We start from the raw sequence: 18989 nt of genomic DNA on the forward strand, positions 1-18989 counted from the left end.
AACTTACAAAGGAGTGATCAGATCTTAATGAAATTTGATGTTTGGAAAGATATGATTTCTAGGACCTCTAATTTTAAATTCTGAACGGATCTGGTGACATTGTGGGGAGTTGGGGGGGGGGCTAAAATCTTGGAAAACGCTTAGAGTGGAGGGATCAAGATGAAATTTGGTGGGACAAGTAAGCACAAGTCCTAGATACGTGATCGACATAACCAAAACGGATCCGCTCTCTTAGGTGGAGCTGGGGGGGGGGGGTAATTCAGAAAAATGAGGTATTTGTTACTTACAAACGGTAATAATTTGATATTTAAGAGGATCTTGTGCTTTAGAACTCTTATTTTAAATCCCAACCAGATCTGGTGACATTGGGGGAAACAGGAATTCTTGGAAAATGTGAAAATTGAGGAGAAAACGTAAAAATCAGATCTTAATGAAACTTGATATAGAAGGATCAGTGCTGGTTGGGGTTCAGTGCTTCAGTGAGTTTGGTGCTTCTAGACGTGCTAGGACGATCAAAATTAGTAGGTGTGTCAGGGAGCTGCTAAAATTGACTTGATAAAGTCGTTTCCCCCGATTAGATCATCTGGGGGGGGGGGAGGGAGGAAGGGAGAGGAAAAATAAGAAAAAAAAGTGGTATTTATAACTTATGAATGGACGATTGGATCTTAGTGAATTTTGATATTTAGAAGGACTTCGTGACTCAGAGCTCTTATTTTCAATCCTGACTGGCATTAAGCCTCTAATTTTTATTTAAGTCAATCTATTGATTCTTAGAATTTTGCTGGAGCTCATGCTATATGAGGTCTTGGCTTTTGGCTCTACTGGCCTTGTCACAAGTGCCATATGAGCTCATAGCTCTTTTTTACATAAATGTATGAGGTACAGTTTCTAGAAGTGAGCAATCATTGGTAAAAGAATATAAGATTGTTTATTTCTACATATTAAAATGATGAATCTTGCCAAAAAATGTCAGTTGAAATTTTATTTTTGAGGACTGGGGACGGGCAACCTCCAGTGCCATTAGGGCTACACTAACCATTAATTAAAAAAAATATATATAAATCGCCAACAATATCAGTTGAAATTCTATTGTTGAGGTCTGGGGCAAAGCAACCTCTAGCACCATTAGGGCTTTACTTCTCATCAATGTTGGTTTTGGTAGTTTATATCCTGTAGTAATATAATAGGGAATAATTGGTTCTGTTATTAAGTATTTTATTATGTATAATTTTAGATCAACATGTCATATTTTGGAAAGCAATGTGCTAGCAATGTTAGAATGCCAATGTTTTTTAAGCTTGAAGAAAAGAAAAAAAAAACACATTAAATTTTAAGTTAGGATAAAACGTTGTTTATCAGTTATACAAGAGTAGAAAGTAAACGCATGGTAGGGAACTTTAATAGTATTTTTGAAATCTATTAATTAAAAATATATAATTTATGTAAAGTTGGAAAAATCTTTTTAATTGGAATTTTTCTCAGCATTGGTCTATAATTTTATTTACTGTTTACTTATGTAGAATACGGATAAAATGGAATTTATACACTTGGAAATAAATGACAACTACGACTGTTAGTTGTTACTGCATATATTGACTTGAGGCAAGAATTCAGTTTCCAGCCTACTTGAGAAAAAAGTTGTCGTTGTTTTTTGTTTTTTTTACTTTGTGTATATCAAGAAAAGTTTTCATGTTTCCGTTAAGAAGTTTCATTGTTAGATATACTTTATGTGACTTAACATGCAGTGGCAAAATGAATAATTGGATATTTGTCAATAAATATGAATAATTTTAAATAAATTGTTGATTGGTAGAGCTAATTGAACAGATAATATATATATCGTTCTTTTGATTTGGAAATGCTGCACAACTAAATCCAATAAGCAATGGTGTTACGCTTTCAAGCGTGTGCGATTAGTGTTATGGCTTGCATGGCTAGTGTTAGTGGAGAATAGCGGTTTTAGTAAAAATGTTATTAAGAATAGTCCATACACCATTCTTCTTTTTTTAACTGCCAGTCTTGTGACATTTAAAATTACAGTTCATGAATTATGGACTGGACCTAAACTGGTCCTAGGACCTTATCAGCAGGTATATATGCACAATTTAGGTTAAAAGCATACATTGTATTACTAGGTATAAAGACGTTTGTGGATACGATTTATTTAACCTATTGTACTAGTTTGAGAAATTCTGACCTAAGAGGCATGTTTGTGAGTTTTTCTTCTTTCTCTTTTGTTTTATTCCTTTAAGAAAAGTAGTATTCATTACGCTTTTGTGCTTTATTATATGGTTTTATTGCAAGGTTGCTTGTTTATTTCCTTAAGTAATCCAACTTTGAGTTTATTTGGTCTGAAATTTTATGCACACAAAAGAATGCAAAAATGGTTAATCAGTAATTGTGATTATTTATCATATTTTGTGTATCGATCTCAGACAATAAGCAAAAACTGGTCCTGTTAAGCGGTTTACCTTTGTACTAGGATTATTAATATTAGGCTGCAGAAGTGGAGCGAATTTTCAATTGAAGTATTTTTATAACTATTGTTGAAATACAAGCAAAATTATCTCTATGACGATTAAGCAAAACATTTTTTTCCCTTTAGATATGACGTGAACTATGTATGTTTACGGTTTTTGCACTTATTGCCGGCTGCATTTGGATTATCACCTGCTACATGAAACTTGGGGGGTAGAATAAGCAAATGTCGTAGATACGTGATTGACGTAACCATACTGGATCCGCTCTCTTTGGGGGAGTTAGGGGGTTGAGTTCAGTACTTTGGTGAGTTAGGGGTTGGGTTCAGTGCTTTGGCGATTTTGGTGCTTCTTGACGTCCTAGGACGATGAAAATGAGTAAGCGTGTTAGGGGAGCTGCAAAAATTAACTTGATAAAGTCGTTTTCCCCGATTGAACCATGTGTGAGGCTAAAGGGAGAGGACAAATTTAAAAAAAATGAGGCATTTATTACTTACGATATATATATATATATATATATATATATATATATATATATATATATATATATATATATATATATATATATATATATATATATATATATATATATATATATATATGACAACCTTAAAGGTGGTCAAAAATAAATATCTTAAAGTTCCTTAAAGTTTTAATAATTTTATATTTATTAAAGTTTAAAAAGTTAAAACATTTAAACACATTTTTTGTTTTAATTACACAATAAATATCTGAATTAAACACGATATGTACAAAAATTAACATGAGTAGGGCTGACAACCCTCATGCCTTCTTTAAAAAGAACATAATTTTCACTTTACTGAAAGCAAAATACATTTTAAATGTTTTTACTTTGTTTGTACTTGTTTAAAATGTTTTCACTTGATATATGAAGGGGGAAGTTCTCCCCCTAGCACTCCAATAATAGCACAAGTGTCTAGTGCCCTTTTCAAGAGTAATAAGAGTAATAAATGTTCCATGAAAATAAATCAAAAGGTATGGTGTTTATAGTCACCAATAAGACACCTCAGCAATATATTGAGAACGACTGGGAGTATTAGGTTGAAACTTTTGGGGACACTACTATTACTACTTCTGCTCTTACAATTTAAATAAATAAAAAGAGTGAAAGTGTATCCAGGTTGTCAAAGAGAATAGATAGAATCTTTTGGGAATGATATTAAGTTTATTTTTCACGTCATTTTCAGAAATACTGTCTATATCAGGATTAAAAATTGCTGAAAAGTTTCTCCAATATACAAATAGCAACCCATACTGTGGATTCTTATTCAAGGAAACTGAAAAGATGTACAACATTATTTTTTCCATGAAAAATACTACGTCAATAAAAAAATACACAGAAATTAATTTAAAAAAACTTTTTCCACAGGACAAGTTCGCCATTGATTTCTGATTGAAGTCGGTGAGGTATATTCAATTAAAATTTTACCATTTTTATGTGTGATTTTGTAAACTGGTTATTGGATAAAACTTTTCGAATTTGTTGTCTTTAAATGTTCAAAACTTTTATGAGAAAAGAGAACATAGTTATGAAACTAAAAATGTTTATTTTTTTGAATGTTCGTTTCTGTTCCTACCAAGTCTAAATTTACCCTTAGGCATTTAAACTTTGATGAGACGTTCAGCAAAAGCACACTGCTTCTTCATAATGTATTTGATTTAACCAATATTCTAGAGGGAAATTAATGGATTTTGGAGTAAGTTTATACTTTTGCATTCTAGATACAGAAAATGATGTGGAAACAACTCTGTTTTTACTGTACTAACTTGTTTCAGTATATTTGTTTCTTTTTCAGTAATTGTTTGCGATGCGATTTGATAATATAAAGCTTTTGTAAATCAAAGTTCACTAATTTTTTTCTTTTTTTGCAGATGTCTTAGAAGAATTATAATGACAGACTGAAAAAGTGTAAAAACTCACTCAATTTAAGCTCTGATCCATTTGTTGTAGGACACAATAGTCAGAACAGTCAACCCTTTATTAACTGAGTGAGAATCCCAGATGCTAAACCAAAGTGTAGATTCCAGATCCAATGTCAAAAAACTTTCCAGTGAAACCAAAGCGTTATTTGATGCTTTATCACCTAAAATACAAAAATCTGAAGAGAATCGATTGCATGAAGTGAAGAACGTCGTTAAGAAAGGGGCAGACGTCAATGCACCAAGCACCAATACTAGTGAAAACAAAAACACTCCATTACATATTGCTACTCAGAATGGCTATAAAAGTGTTGTAACATATCTTCTAGGTTATCCTGACATAAAAACTGACATCAAAAATGACAAGGGTCAAACCACATTGGATCTAGTAGAAAAAATACTAAAAAACAAAAAATTGAAAAACAGGAATATTTATGAGGATATAAAAAAAAACCTGGAACATCATTGTGACGTTGACTTTGTTGAAAAAACTGATGACACATTAAGAGGTGAAATGGCGGACAAATTTGAAGATATGGTTTTTTGTATGATGGAAAGAGCAGGACGAACCAAATTTCAGAATAGTGAATTTAAGATTGGTAGAGAAGTTAAAACAAGAGAAACAAGTAATCAGAAGTTTGATGATACAGTTTTTAGCTATAAAGAAAGTGACAAGAAATATATCATTCCAGTTCAGGTTAAACACAGTACAGTACCTAAAAAAATTGACAATTTTGATTTAGAATCAACTAAGGGTGACTTTGGTATACAAAAATACTTCCTTTCTTATCTTGACCTTAAACTGGATATTAAAAAATTTACAGACAAAAAGAGTTTTAATGCAGAGGATAACAAAGAAGCTAAGAAAAGACTGTATTTCGAAGATTGTGAGATTCAGTATGTAGTGTTGTTTACCAGTGCAAATTTCGACACTCGACGGTTAGAGGAAGCAAACTTTAAATTCAAAGAGGATGCACCTTTAGGTATTATAGATATTTTTGATTTGTCGTCAGGAGGACCTAAGAAACATAGCTATAAAAACTATAAACAACTTAATGTGATAAGTGATAAACTAAAAAGGAGTCTATTGCAAACGATTTCTGATTTTGAAAGTCAAAATAACAACCCACGTTCAACAGTATCCGAACAAGAAAACGAAATAAATAACTTTTTAAATCGGTTAGTTTTCGTAATTAATCAACCCAACGCAGATTTTTTAGAGTTGAAACTTTCGGGTCTAAATCAGCAAGAAATATTTGCAGGTACTCCTTTCAATGAAATACTTGGTGATTCATTTAAACATTATCGACAAAATTTAGAAAAGGACCTATTTAGAAAAGGGGGTCGTCCTTCTGGCTGGATTGATGGGGAAAATGCCGTAAGTTACTTCAAAGAATTGGAAAACAAAATCCGCACGTCCATAATAGTAGCTAGCATGACTATAATGTATGACAAACAAACCCTTTCGTATGGTACATTTGAAAACTTACATATATTAACTGGATTAGATCGATTTTTAGATGATGTTAATGGATCTGTATTGCATCTAAAAACTTTAGAACCTCTATTCAGTAGCATAAAACTTTTGCAGTACCTAAACACCAGAACCGACTATAGTCTAGATAAAAGTAATAGAATTTCCGTAACCCTAGAAGAAGTTTTACGAAGTGATGAACATAAAAAAGCTGTAGTAAACACATTCAAGGGCTCAGCCACAACCTTATTGATAATAGAATGTAATGATCGGTCTTTTAGTCAAGAAAAATTATTTGATCTATATAATTCCTTATTGTCTAGCCTAACCCAACTAGGTTCTAAGAAAAAGATCATTTTAGTTAATCATAAAGAAAGAACGAATGCTTTAAATGAACATTTTCGATTTACAAATGTACTAAACTATTATGAACTCAATGATGAAATTGATACTCAGGATTTTAAACCATTCAAAGACCCTTTGGAGAAAAAGCTAATACTTCTTCAAGGCGAAGGAGAAAAGACAAGTTTAAATCAATTGTTACATCCATTTCCGCGAGATATTATAGATATAAATGTATTTGCTGATCTTGTCCGAGGCAAAGAGATAAATATAGGTTCTCAACTGACTGATTTAGGTGAAATCAAGCATTGCTATATAAATCGTAAAATAAATCAACTTTTGATAGATCATTCCAAAATACAAATAGAAAATGATAGATCGTTCCAGGATAAGCTAGTGTATACAAAGGAACATTTTGACTGTATATGTGAAAGAAACCCTGATGCTAACGTCCACTGGCTAAAAAGTGAGCCTGGAAAATTAATTTGGCAGAAATCGCAAGGCTCATTGTCACAATTACGTACATATGTCAAGTCTAAAGGAAGTTGTACTGATTATTATTCGGAGTCAGAGTTTGTAGACCAGTGTAAAGAAAATAAATTAATAATCATTTCTGATACTGCAGGGATGGGGAAGACAACAGTTCTAACGAGCCTATCTAAGAAAATAAAGGAAAAATATTCTGATAGATGGATAATAAGAATTAATTTAATCAAGCATACAGGTCAGTTAAATGACTTGGCAACTACAGGCCTATTAAATGAGAATCAAGCTATAGATTTTTTACTCAGCAAATTATTACAGCTAGAGGATGGTCTAGAGAAGAAGTTATTAGATTATAATCTTCGTATGGGTTCTGAAAATGCAATGCAGATAGTAATCTTAGTCGATGGTTTTGATGAAATTGTGCCCGAATATAAAAAAATAGTAATTGATTGGCTTGCGGTGTTAAAAAAAACCAAGATAGAAAGATTGCTGGTAACTACCAGGCCAAATATGAAGATGGATTTAGAAAATAAGTTTGGTGTTCTTGCTTATGATCTAAAGCCATTTTCTGAGGATTCAGATCAATTAAATTTTTTAGCTAAATTTTGGAAACAAAAACTCAAGGAAGAAAAAGTTTCTCAGGTTAATTATCAACAGCTTGAAATTTATGGACATGAGTTAATTACACGATTTTCTGCATCAACTCGCAATTTAGAGACAGAATTTACTAGCATTCCGTTACACACCTGGATGGTAGCAAACATTTTTTATGAGAATAAAGAGAGAAACCAAACAAAACAATGGCAAGGATGTAAAGAATTTTTATGTGCTACTAAGATTCAGAATAAAAAACCAGCCCTACCAAGTCAACTTAACATTGCAGATTTATACGAAAGGTTCGTAGAAACAATATTCTATGATATACATTTTAAAAAGAAACAAGAAATAGATTTCACAAAACCAAGGAATAAGAAGTTACTTGAACAAGAGTACCAAAAGTTTAAAAAACAAAAACAAGAGCTAGCATTATACACATTGTTGAATAATGATGATTTTAAAAAAGTGTCTTCTACAAATCAAGAGGAGATCAATGGTTGGATCGAAGATATTAGAAGTGGGGGTGAAAATGAAGGTATTATCAATCAAATCATGGGTGACAAACCTCAATTTACCCATGCTACCTTTGCTGAATATTTTGCCGCTTCTGCTTTTGCTGAAAAAATGGTCACTGATATTAGTGGGACACTGGAAATCATTAACAAAATGTTACCTCATACCTCTCGTATTTTTATGAACAGCATAATTAAGCAAATAGAAAGTACAAAAAGAACAGAAATTCTTGCTTTGTTGACTTGGCCACAGCCTGACAAGGATGGGAAAACACCTTTGCATTATGCTGTTCAAAATGATCATTGCAATATTATGACGTATTTATTAAGTTATTATAATGACATTCCAGAAGAGAATATTTTAGAGCATGGAACCTTTAAAAAAGAGGAATATAGAACGTCAAATTTAGTTTGTTTTGTAAACCAAAAGGATATTTATGGTAAAACTGCTCTCTATTATGCTATCGAAAACAATAGACTAAAAATTGCTTGCGATTTATTATTGAAAGGTGCTGATAGCAACAACTTGAACATAAAAACATTAGTATCATATGTTATGGAAGAAGTTCGTGCACCCTATGCTTGGGAACATCACAAGCTAAGATCGATAGAAGAGAAATTATTATTACAAGATCCAAGTCCAGCCTCAGAACTCAGTTTAAGTTATGCAGCAAGGCTACTTTCTTATTTTTTTTGGAATGGGCGGCTTGAAGTGATTAAAGCTATCCTAAATGCTATAGAGGATCCAAAGATGAAAAAGAATCTGTTCAATGCTAAGGATAGAGGTCTTACACCTTTAGATTATGTGAACAGAAATGGAAAACTAAGCGATGATGATAGACTGAAGATTACCAAATATATAGTCGATAACGGAGGTTTTGGTTCATGTGGATGCACACCAATTTGTCACCATAGTATAATTCGCATGATCTCTTAACATCAAGACATCCAAATTTATTGAATGAAAAATGAAACAAAAAAATTGGATGTTTATGGATGTGGAGATGGAAATTCTGGTTTGCATATAGCCCTGGCGCATGGAAATTATGAAGTTGCTAATATATTACTAGCTTCTGCTAAAAACTTCAACGATAATTATACAACGCTTGAGTAACTTATCGAAACTGCTAACCATGATTCTAAGAAACCGTTTGACTTATCTACTGATAAAAACAAAGCAAAAGAAATTACTGAAGCAATGTTTAATTAAGTTTAGCAAGCATGTTGTTAATGAATGTTACTACTTTATTTTAAACTAGTTTCAATAATTAATTCAAGCTCTGGAGTTGTATAAACTCAACAAAAATATAAAGAAAATCATAATATGAGCAGCGATTGTAGAAAGGCCTAATGAAGTACTGATTAGCTGCATTAATTGTATCAACGTTAACTCTTAAAAGTCGGTATAATATTTTATTTATTAATCTGAAAAATGGATATCTTTGTAAATGTATTTGTTTTCAGTAAAATATAATAAAGTTTTGGTTTCTACAAAATGTAAGGAGCGTTAGTTAGTGTTGGGAGTGTTAGTTATACTCATATACATGTATTCTATATTGTACATATGTAAATAGTTACACTTAGAGTTAGAATTTATGATGTTGTTAGTCTTACTGTAGTTACTTTTGCTATTACTTCTACTAATATTACTATTAATAATACTGTATGTACTACTAGCTACTGCAAATTCTACGACCACGAGAAATAGTGACTCCTTATAGCCATCACTGAAGCCAATTGTGATTGTGATTGCAAACGTAACAATTTAAAAACTTTAACCTTTTCTGACTGCGACGACTTACGACAGCAACTTTTCCTTACTTTGACTGCTTACAACTGTAAGTACTTTTGACCTTGACTGCAACTTTTTTTTTTTAACCACTGCTTGTGGATGTGACTATTAGTACATGGGAATACAACTGCTTGTGACCTGGACAACTTGCACTTCTAAGTGCTTAAGACTGCGACAACTACAAACTGACTTCTGGAGACTGCATACTTTGGCTGGGGTGACACCTTGTTACTGTGACTGTGTGCTTATGACTACTATTAGTTTCCACTTTGACTGGAACTGCTTGCGATAGGAACTACTGGAGGCTCTAACTTTTTGGGATTACAACTCTTTTTGTTGTCAGTTGCAAGTAACAGCAACTGCACCCAGGTAGGACTACGACGATGGCCTCTTGAGAAGCTTCTTAAGACTTCTGTTGGCCCTAATCCTGTTTCTAGCAATATCTGTTCATTTTAAGCTTGACTTGTTGTCGATTTCACTTAACTAAACCATCGTATCTTGATAAGCTTAACTTTTCTAACATAATTTATCTCTTGTAACTTAACTTTAATCTAAACTTGATAAGCTCAACTCAACTATTGCAAGCTTAGTTTACAACAGAAAATTCTTGTAACTGAGACTGCGAGCACTTTAGACCATGTGTGAAACTTATTTCATCAGAACTGCTTTTGACTGTGGCTGTGACTACTTGGGCCTGCGAATGCTTTTAACTGCGACAACTTGCACTTTTGCCTCCTTACAACTGCAGTAACTTGAAACTTCGACTTCTTGAAATTGCAAATCATTGCAGTGGTGACTCCTTGTAACTTTTTTTTACATGTGACTGCTATTAATTTCAGATTTGACTGCAACTACTTACAACAGAAAGTAGTGTAGATTTCAACTTCTTGCAAATACTAATACTTGTGACTGTGGCAGCAAGTGCCAGCAACTCCTCATCAGCGTGTCTGCAACAATGTCTTTATTTGAGACTGTGACTTTTTAAGACTTATGTCAGTACTAATTCAGCATATGGTTATTTTTGTTCATATTAAGCTAAACTTGACTAATTATTTAATATCTATAAGTTTTTGGATTTCCCTTACTCAAATTTTACAATAATTTACTATTTGATTTATTTTTGCTTGTCTTAAATTTATTGTAGCTCCTAAGCTCTGCTGAAAAACATGTTTTATAGGAAAAGTTTTTTCCTACAAACTTAGTTTACCTCGTTACTTGACTGGCACAATTTTTATATGTTGTTAAAAAAAATAGTTATAAGCAAGCTTTTGTAATTCTATCAAGAATCTTTGGATTGCTACTTAAATTTTGTAGAAAATCTAGAAAAAAATGTATAACAGTGTTATCAGTGTAGGATGAGTATTGTATAATTGCTTTATGATTATGTCTTGTAAGGCTGCTGTTTGTTTAATTTATACAAGTTTGAATGCTTATTAGGTAGCATAGATTGTGCATAGTATCTAGTGGAAAGGAACTATCGATATAAATCTATTCTTCAAATATAATTGTTTATAATTTACTATTCAAACATTGTCAAATTTTATTAAGACAAACAGACTGAAGATGTCTTTAAACTTTAGACTTGTATAGACTATATGGATACCTGAGAATAATCATCCTACAATCCTAAGGATGGACTTACATGAATTGACCATCCCCATCAAGATGCCCAAAGTCTCACAGTTTAATTTCTTTTGGTAATCCATAGATATCAATAAATGTCTTGTTCGCTCGAGGAAACAAATATCTGTAATTATCTTTTATTTCACTTTTGAAGAATTTCACCTATGGTTAGCTATCTCTCTTAAGTGAAAAATTTGTGAAAATAGCTATTGTAGTTTTATCGTATATATTTCTTTATGTAAATTTCTTTATGCGGTTTCAGGGTTGCGATAAGGGTAAATTTCTTTATAATGTCTTCTTGTCTGTATGTTGAAAATATACCTTATTATATTTATAAAAGTTTGGATGTATGTGTACTTTAGATATTATGATGAAAGGATTTAAATGATCTGTAAACTTTGGACTTTTATAGAGTCGCATCTATTTTGACCACCATCGTTTTACGATTTGGAGTATAGACCCATATAAATCAACCTTTCTCCTCAACCTGATTTATAGCATACAATTTAATTTCTAGTAATCTTGGGATACAAGAGAATAACCATGTGTCAAACTCCTTGAATAGCATTCAAAACAACCCACATTGTAAGAATTAAAAAGCTAACAATGGGAAGACAATAACAGATACAATCAAAAATAAATGTATTAAAATAATAAAAGCTATTGGTTTTAAACTAATAATTCTAATTCCCAAAAAGGTCAAGCTAAATCTAAGGAGTAACAATGATTTCACATTAAGAAGCTAAACAAGCAACTACATGTTTTTAAAGGGAAATGCAATAAAATAACAGCGCAGAGATCTCCATCATACTTGTTGAACTTTAGATAAAGCGGGTTTAGCACACAACGTTCTAGATCTGAAGGGCCAGGATTAAATTTGAATCAAATTTAATTGGCCAGGGCCAGGATTAAATTTGATCAAATTTAATTGGATGGGCCTGAAGGGCCAGGATTAAATTTGATCAAATTTAATTGGAAGGAGGGTAACAAAAAAGAGAATGGAAGGGCTGGGACCTCCAGCCAAGTCTTAAAATCCCTCTTAACATATCCTGAAAAGTTTCAGCTTAATACCCTCAGCCATCCTTAAAATACTGCAGGTCCTCTTTTTTGATAAACGCTATCCACCTAGTGTCTCTTAACATACCACTTTGTGCATAGCACACCCATATAACATTCAATGTTTTCCAAAATTCATCTCAAGACCCTTAGCCTTTTTGGATACTCCCAGGATGACATATTTCCTCTATTCCTAATGATAAATCCCGCGATTGGGCAAATTGCATAATTTACAATCCTCGCCCCCAGAGCTAGGGGGTTGTGGTGTCCCTGGAATTCAGCGACTAGATCTTTTAATTAGTTTGAACAAAATAACAATTCCAAAATTTAAATTCAGTGTGTAGCAGCGGAGCACCTTAAAAGGGCAAGGAGAGGGGGCTGGTTGCACTCTAATCTCTCTTGAAAATTTTCAAGTATCAAATTTTGAAAAAGTATCAAATTAATACCCTTGTTATTTCTTAAAAATTTTCAGGTATTCCCTTTTTTAACCTCAGAAAGTACATAGTGAGTTTTGATTGTGTTCAGTATTCCCCTCGACATTTTCTTAAAGTTTCACCTTAATACCCTATTCTTTTTTGAAGACCCAGGATCTAACACACCGTCCCTGTATAATTACAATGGGCAACTTGCATAACTTATAGCCCTTGCCCAGGAGGTTGGGGGTATAGTCTTATTTTTTTTAAACTATTTTGAACAAAATGGCTATAACAAAATTTTGATCTGGCACGTTTGGGGAACAAAGGGCGTGGAGGAGGGGGCCCTCGATAGGATCAGAGCTTTGGAAGGGTCGAAAATACAAATTTTTGTAACCGTTTAAGATCTTTCTCACATTTTTGCCAATTTTGTTTTATATCTGGCCCTTTTTCAATGTCTCGCTATATTTTTAAACTTTATCATAGAGAATCATTTTCGCTTTCAAAATAACACATTTCTCCAAAAATAACACACTATAGTATAAACAGACCAGATTTCACGGCAACTTGCATTGAACGATAGACAGAATTCAGCACAGCGTTGTGTACTGGTTTGAAAGTTGTAATGGAAGTTGAAAGCACTAATAAGCAGTCGAATAGTCAAACAAAGCAATGGAAGTGTCAGTTCCAGCTATCCACTCTCTGAAGTCTAAAGGAGGTTCCAATTTTGACTGGTAAAACTACACTTGCTGCGAATATTCTCCCCTTTTCGATATGCTTATTTAAGCAGATTTGTAAAATTCGTTGAAATTTTGTTGTTTGTCTTTTTAGCTGTTGTTTGTCTTTATGTTGTATCCTAAAGGACAGTGCCATCCTCGATGAGAATCCACCATCTATAAAATTGCTTGCGGACGATTGGGCCGCATAAATTCTAGGTAACGAAAAGATTGATCAGATTGGGAGCTTCAGTTACCTTTGTAGTATTATTAGTAAAGATGGTGGGAGCAGTGAAGATATTAAAAGTAGAATAGCTAAGGCTCAGGGTGTTTTTTCACAGTTAAAAAAAAGTTTGAAAGAATAGAAAGATAAGTCTACAAACCAAGATTAGAATATTGGAAGCTACAGTGATGACAGTGGCCAAATATGGCTCTGAAGCATGGGCACTCCAAAAAGCAGATGAAAATTTACTAGATGTTTTCCAGAGAAATTGTCTACGGATTGTTCTGAGTACCCGGCTGACTGACCGTACTTCAAACAGTAGGTTGTACGAAAAGTGTGGTTCAATCCGCTTTCTGGGGCTATAATGAAAGAAAGGTTGAGATGGCTAGGCCACGTTCTATGGATGAAGGATGACAGATTACCAAAGATTGTCCTTTTTGGCCAACCGTCTGGGGCTACATGGAAAGCAGGTCGTCCTTGTCTGGGTTGGGAGGATGTCATAAATAGAGATTTAAAGGAAATGGGAACTTCCTGGGAGGGTGTAAAGAGGGAGGCTTTAAATAGACTAGGTTGGAGGAGCAGCGTGCGTAGCTGTGTTGGCCTCAGCCGGCTTGGTGCTGCAGTGAGCTATTAGTAGTAGTAGTATTGGTCTTTTTAAAAGTTAAATTAGGGCAATTAGCCTGTGTTACCAAAAAACCTTAAAAGACCGCACCAAAAATGTGTTTAAATGCATTTTTGTTCCGATTTTACGAGTCAGACAAACCTCTCAGGGGGAGAGGTAAAATCCCTAATCCTTTTCGATACGGTCATGGTATACAGAAATGTCTTCTTATTAAAAAGTTTTAGTTACCTTTATAAGATATTTTCACATGTTTAGCTCTCAGATTGAATTCGTTCAATTAGGTGTGTTTGCTGGAATATTCGACTTCCGGGAAGATTCAATAGGTTAAATTTTTAGTTCAATTGCTTTAAAGTATAGCGGAATAAAAAGCTTGGAATTGTCTTTGCTATATTCCTTGCAGTCAATCTAGTTTATAATAAAGCGCCAGTTAAACTGTCTACTCTTATCTCAACTATAATCTCAGCAGTGTCCATAAATTTTCACCAAGATCCAGGCACTTTCATACTGAATGTAAATTTAAATTGCAAGTGGCCTATGTGTCAGCGAATTTACCCTTCTGATTCTTTGACCCAAGACACTTGTAGCATAGACACCATCTCGTCATATCCCATTTGGCCACGGTACTAGTTTTAACTTGATAGAAGAAAAAACCTGCATTCTTTTCTTTTTAAAAAACTACTAGTGGTGGAGGCTGTTGGCTTTAATCAAAGAATGCAAATCCTTGCATGATTATGTTCAAATAAGGTGTTACATGACTAATTTTCTTCTGAGGGTGGGGGGGGGGGATGTCGAAGGGACCACAGTCCAACATTGGCCCTCTAATCATGAAAATTATAAAACTTTGAAAGATTTTGATTCATAGCTAATAGATGCTTACGATTCTTCGATCAAAAATATTTGCAATTTGTATCAATAATAATAATCTATTATATGTAAATATGGACACTAGTCTCAAAAGCTGAATTCTCTAAATTTAAATATTTGCAATTTGTATCTATAATAATAATCTATACGTTTAAATGCGTTGCATGATTCCTGTTTTAATAAAATGCAACATTCCCACCTTTTTTACTAATATATATTTATTAGTATAGCTTTAGTTAATCCTGTCTCATACTGTGTAGGTCCTATCCTCTTTACGGGGTGAATTTTTGGATCTTTCGAACATTCTTAGTGAAGTGGGTCCATAAAAATTGTGATGTGACTCCGTTAGGGGTCTGGTCGCCTTTCAACCACTTTCGACCCTAAAAAAAGTTCCTATACGTTTCAAGTTACAAATGACTAAGGCCCTCTGAAGTTCCCATATCCATCTGTTCTATATAAAGCACCAGGGAAACAGAAAGTGAAAAAATGCTTCTTATTAAGTCAACGTAACTGTGTCGACCTTATTATAATACATGGATTATTCTTCATTTCAAAGAAAATATGAACCAAAGATTCTCTTTTTGTCATTCAAGTAAAAATACAAAAACTTGTGTAGGACTAAAGAGTCATTACAACTTACATGCACCCATATGTTAACATAATCACATTAAAAAAAAAAGCCCAATCTTGGACACGTATTTGAGGCTTGATCATAACCTTTAAAAATGTACTTTTATCTTGTATTAATGTCAGAACGATGTCCCTGACTCATAGAAAGACCCATCCTGGACATATTTAATCTAAGACAAGTGTCCATCTACACCTAAGCGCATCATGTCCAATATTAAGAACCAGCTTTATATTTCAAGAAATCCATTTTAATCTAGAAACAATATATGTCTGAATAAAAGCAATGTCAGATTCCTAGGGTTTTACCAGTTCCAATTCCTGGGTCTTACCTTTTCCTGGTTTTTCGCATTTATACTTGCTGCTAAAATTATATGCCAGTGTTGACAGCAATGCCGGACAAGCCGTTTTTCCCTAATAGTAAAAAAGGATCGGCATTCTTTTCTTTACAACCTTTTTTTGTGAAAAGTTTTAAAATTAATTTTGGTTTGTTTTAATTGACAAAAGTATTTTCTATTGGTTAAGAAAAAATGTTAAAAAGAAATCGATTTTTCTTATCACGAATAGTAATACGCGTTACCAACAACAGGTTAATGTATGGAAAACCACTAGGAAAATTGTTTCTAACGATTTAGTAATCATTTACCACAAGTTGGGTGCAATAATATAGATTCACAAACAAATTATGGAATAGATGTGACTTTATTTTGGCCGCTTTATTAATTACCGAAAAATGTAGTGTTAAAAAATCGGCAACTCATGCCCACGGACTTGCAACCAGAGTGTTGGGTTGGTATTTAGATACATAATCGTAAGTACGTACTTAAGCAAAGTTCTAATTATATCAATACATACTTGAAGACATTTTTGAAAAATAATTGAAGTACATGCTTAAATAAATTTTTCGTTTACTTATTGTTACTTAAGTACTAGGTACATTTTTGTCTTGAACTTCTCTAAAGTCGTCTAAATATTAGAATAAGTTTCAAAACTTTGGGGTAATTATAAATGAAGAATAGGATTTTTATTTAGAACTGCGAAGTGGCTATTTTTGAAGCCGTGAATTTTAATGCAAATCAATGGTGATGCTAAAGAAGTTAAAGAAGTAAAATCTAGTCCAAATACGAAATATCTCATACAATTTTTAAAATTTGAAATTTGAGTTGCCATCTTTATAACGTGAATTGGGTAAGCCATTTTTTGTGGCATGTTTACCCTCGCTCGCATCTGGCATATAGCACATAGGGTCAAATTTAAGAACGAAGCAGAAAAACAGCATTCTGAAAGAAAAAAAAACTCTTAATGGATGATTAAGTAAATGATGAAAGCTTGGAAGAGGGGGCACCGCAAGATTCGTGTTTTCTTCCAAGTACAAGAAACTATGACAAGCTGTTCAATTATGAAAGCGGAAGAACCCCAAGTGGAGAAATTTTTCGAGAGAAGACTGGTAAAACTGAGTAAAAGCCAAATTGATGATTTGATAGTCATTTATGTAATTGAGTCTACTTGGCCTTCAAGCAGAGTTGAGAAACCTACCTTCATAAAATTGGTTCAAGGATTAGGCCCATTTGCAACCGTAATGACACAAAAAGTGTTATATTCATATGTTGAATCGAAATACATAACAATGGAAAGATCCAGGACTGAACTATATCGTGAAACTGTATCTTTGCACGACTGCTAACATTTTCAGCACAAATTAAAAAGCTACATAGGTGTTACGATCCATTGGCTTGACACTGATTATGGAAAGAAGTCGGCTGCAGTTTCTTGCAGGTTTTTTATTGGAACCTATGATTTTCCTGCTTATACTTCCCACCTAAACTTAATCAATGAAGACTTTATCTTATGCCAGAGAAAAATAGTCAAAACAGTCACGGATAATGGCAACAATTTTTTTAAAGCATACAGGGAGTGTGGTGCCCCATCAATGACAGACAAAGAGTGAACTGCCAATTTTTAGAGTTCCGGAAGATTTTAGGATGGGTTTTACTGCGATAGAGGCACTGTTACCATAAAATATTTTGGTCTCATTTTTGAAAACAGCATAAAGGAGATTGACAGTGAAAATTTTTATCTCCCAGATCATTTGAGATGCTACAGTCATACTCTGAACCTGGTTGCACAAAACTATAGCGAGCAAGTGCTTGTTAATGTTTCATTTCAAAGACTTTATCAATCCACCATGTCCAAGTGTAAAACCATATGGAATGCGACAAAGCATAGCACAAAAGCTGCCGACGAGGTTTTGGAAATTACTGGTAGATGCCTAGTCATATCAAATGCTACACGGTTAAACTCTCTCTAAGATGTAGTAAAGCATATTGTAGACATATTTGATGCTGAAAAGTTACCCAGTGCCAGTGATGAACTGAAACTTTCAAAGTTGATGCCAGTGGAGAGGGATCTTCTTAAGGAGTATGTGCTTATTACAGATCCATCATGCCAAGCCTTGAATTCTTTGCAAGGCAACAAAAATTGTTGTCTTGGTGCTGATTCGCCAGTAATTTATGGTTTGGAGGTTAAACTAAAAGGATTTAAGGATATCCGTCTTCTCAAGCATGCTTTTCCATCAGTATTCTCAAGCATGCTTTTCCATTTTAGATGGTTTGCATTAACATTTCTTGCGTGTTTCCTCAGTGGAATTTCAATAGAAAACCTTCAGTGAACTAGTCATAGCTACTTGTTTTCACCCGATGCTTGTCTCCAGCGATAAGCTGGCTGAAGGTGCTGGAAAGTCTGTTACAAATGATGCTAATAATTTTTTTTCGTTTATGGAAGATGATGATTCTGTGAGTGATTGAGATGTAAATATGGACACTAGTCTCAAAAGCTGAATTCTCTAAATTTAAATATTTGCAATTTGTATCTATAATAATAATCTATACGTTTAAATGCGTTGCATGATTCCTGTTTTAATAAAATGCAACATTCCCACCTTTTTTACTAATATATATTTATTAGTATAGCTTTAGTTAATCCTGTCTCATACTGTGTAGGTCGTATCCTCTTTACGGGGTGAATTTTTGGATCTTTCGAACATTCTTAGTGAAGTGGGTCCATAAAAATTGTGATGTGACTCCGTTAGGGGTCTGGTCGCCTTTCAACCACTTTCGACCCTAAAAAAAGTTCCTATACGTTTCAAGTTACAAATGACTAAGGCCCTCTGAAGTTCCCATATCCATCTGTTCTATATAAAGCGCCAGGGAAACAGAAAGTGAAAA

General features: G+C 33.5%; 1 protein-coding gene across 8 annotated transcripts in view; it reads right to left on the reverse strand.

Annotated features, from left to right (window-relative positions):
- The window catches only part of LOC136028203 (uncharacterized), an 89831-nt gene extending 73604 nt beyond the window's left edge, over positions 1–16227 (reverse strand). Inside the window, exons 1-3 of one of the 8 annotated variants that reach the window (XR_010617763.1) lie at positions 16098–16164; positions 13813–14011; positions 4420–4582 (exon numbers count right to left, since the gene is read on the reverse strand). Coding sequence is in view for 1 of the 8 variants with exons in the window: in XM_065705917.1 (XP_065561989.1) it covers positions 13813–14011; positions 16098–16117 (219 nt within the window). In the remaining 7 variants the exon portion in view is untranslated. Of the gene's footprint in view, positions 1–4419; positions 4583–13812; positions 14012–16097 lie in introns of all 8 variants that reach the window. The other 7 variants (XR_010617765.1, XR_010617767.1, XR_010617766.1 and 4 more) reach the window with 7 other exon arrangements.
- Between the last annotated feature and the right edge of the window lie 2762 nt (positions 16228–18989).

The sequence above is a fragment of the Artemia franciscana genome, chromosome 6 (assembly GCF_032884065.1).
Source record: "Artemia franciscana chromosome 6, ASM3288406v1, whole genome shotgun sequence".
Classification (NCBI taxonomy): Eukaryota; Metazoa; Arthropoda; class Branchiopoda; order Anostraca; family Artemiidae; genus Artemia; species Artemia franciscana.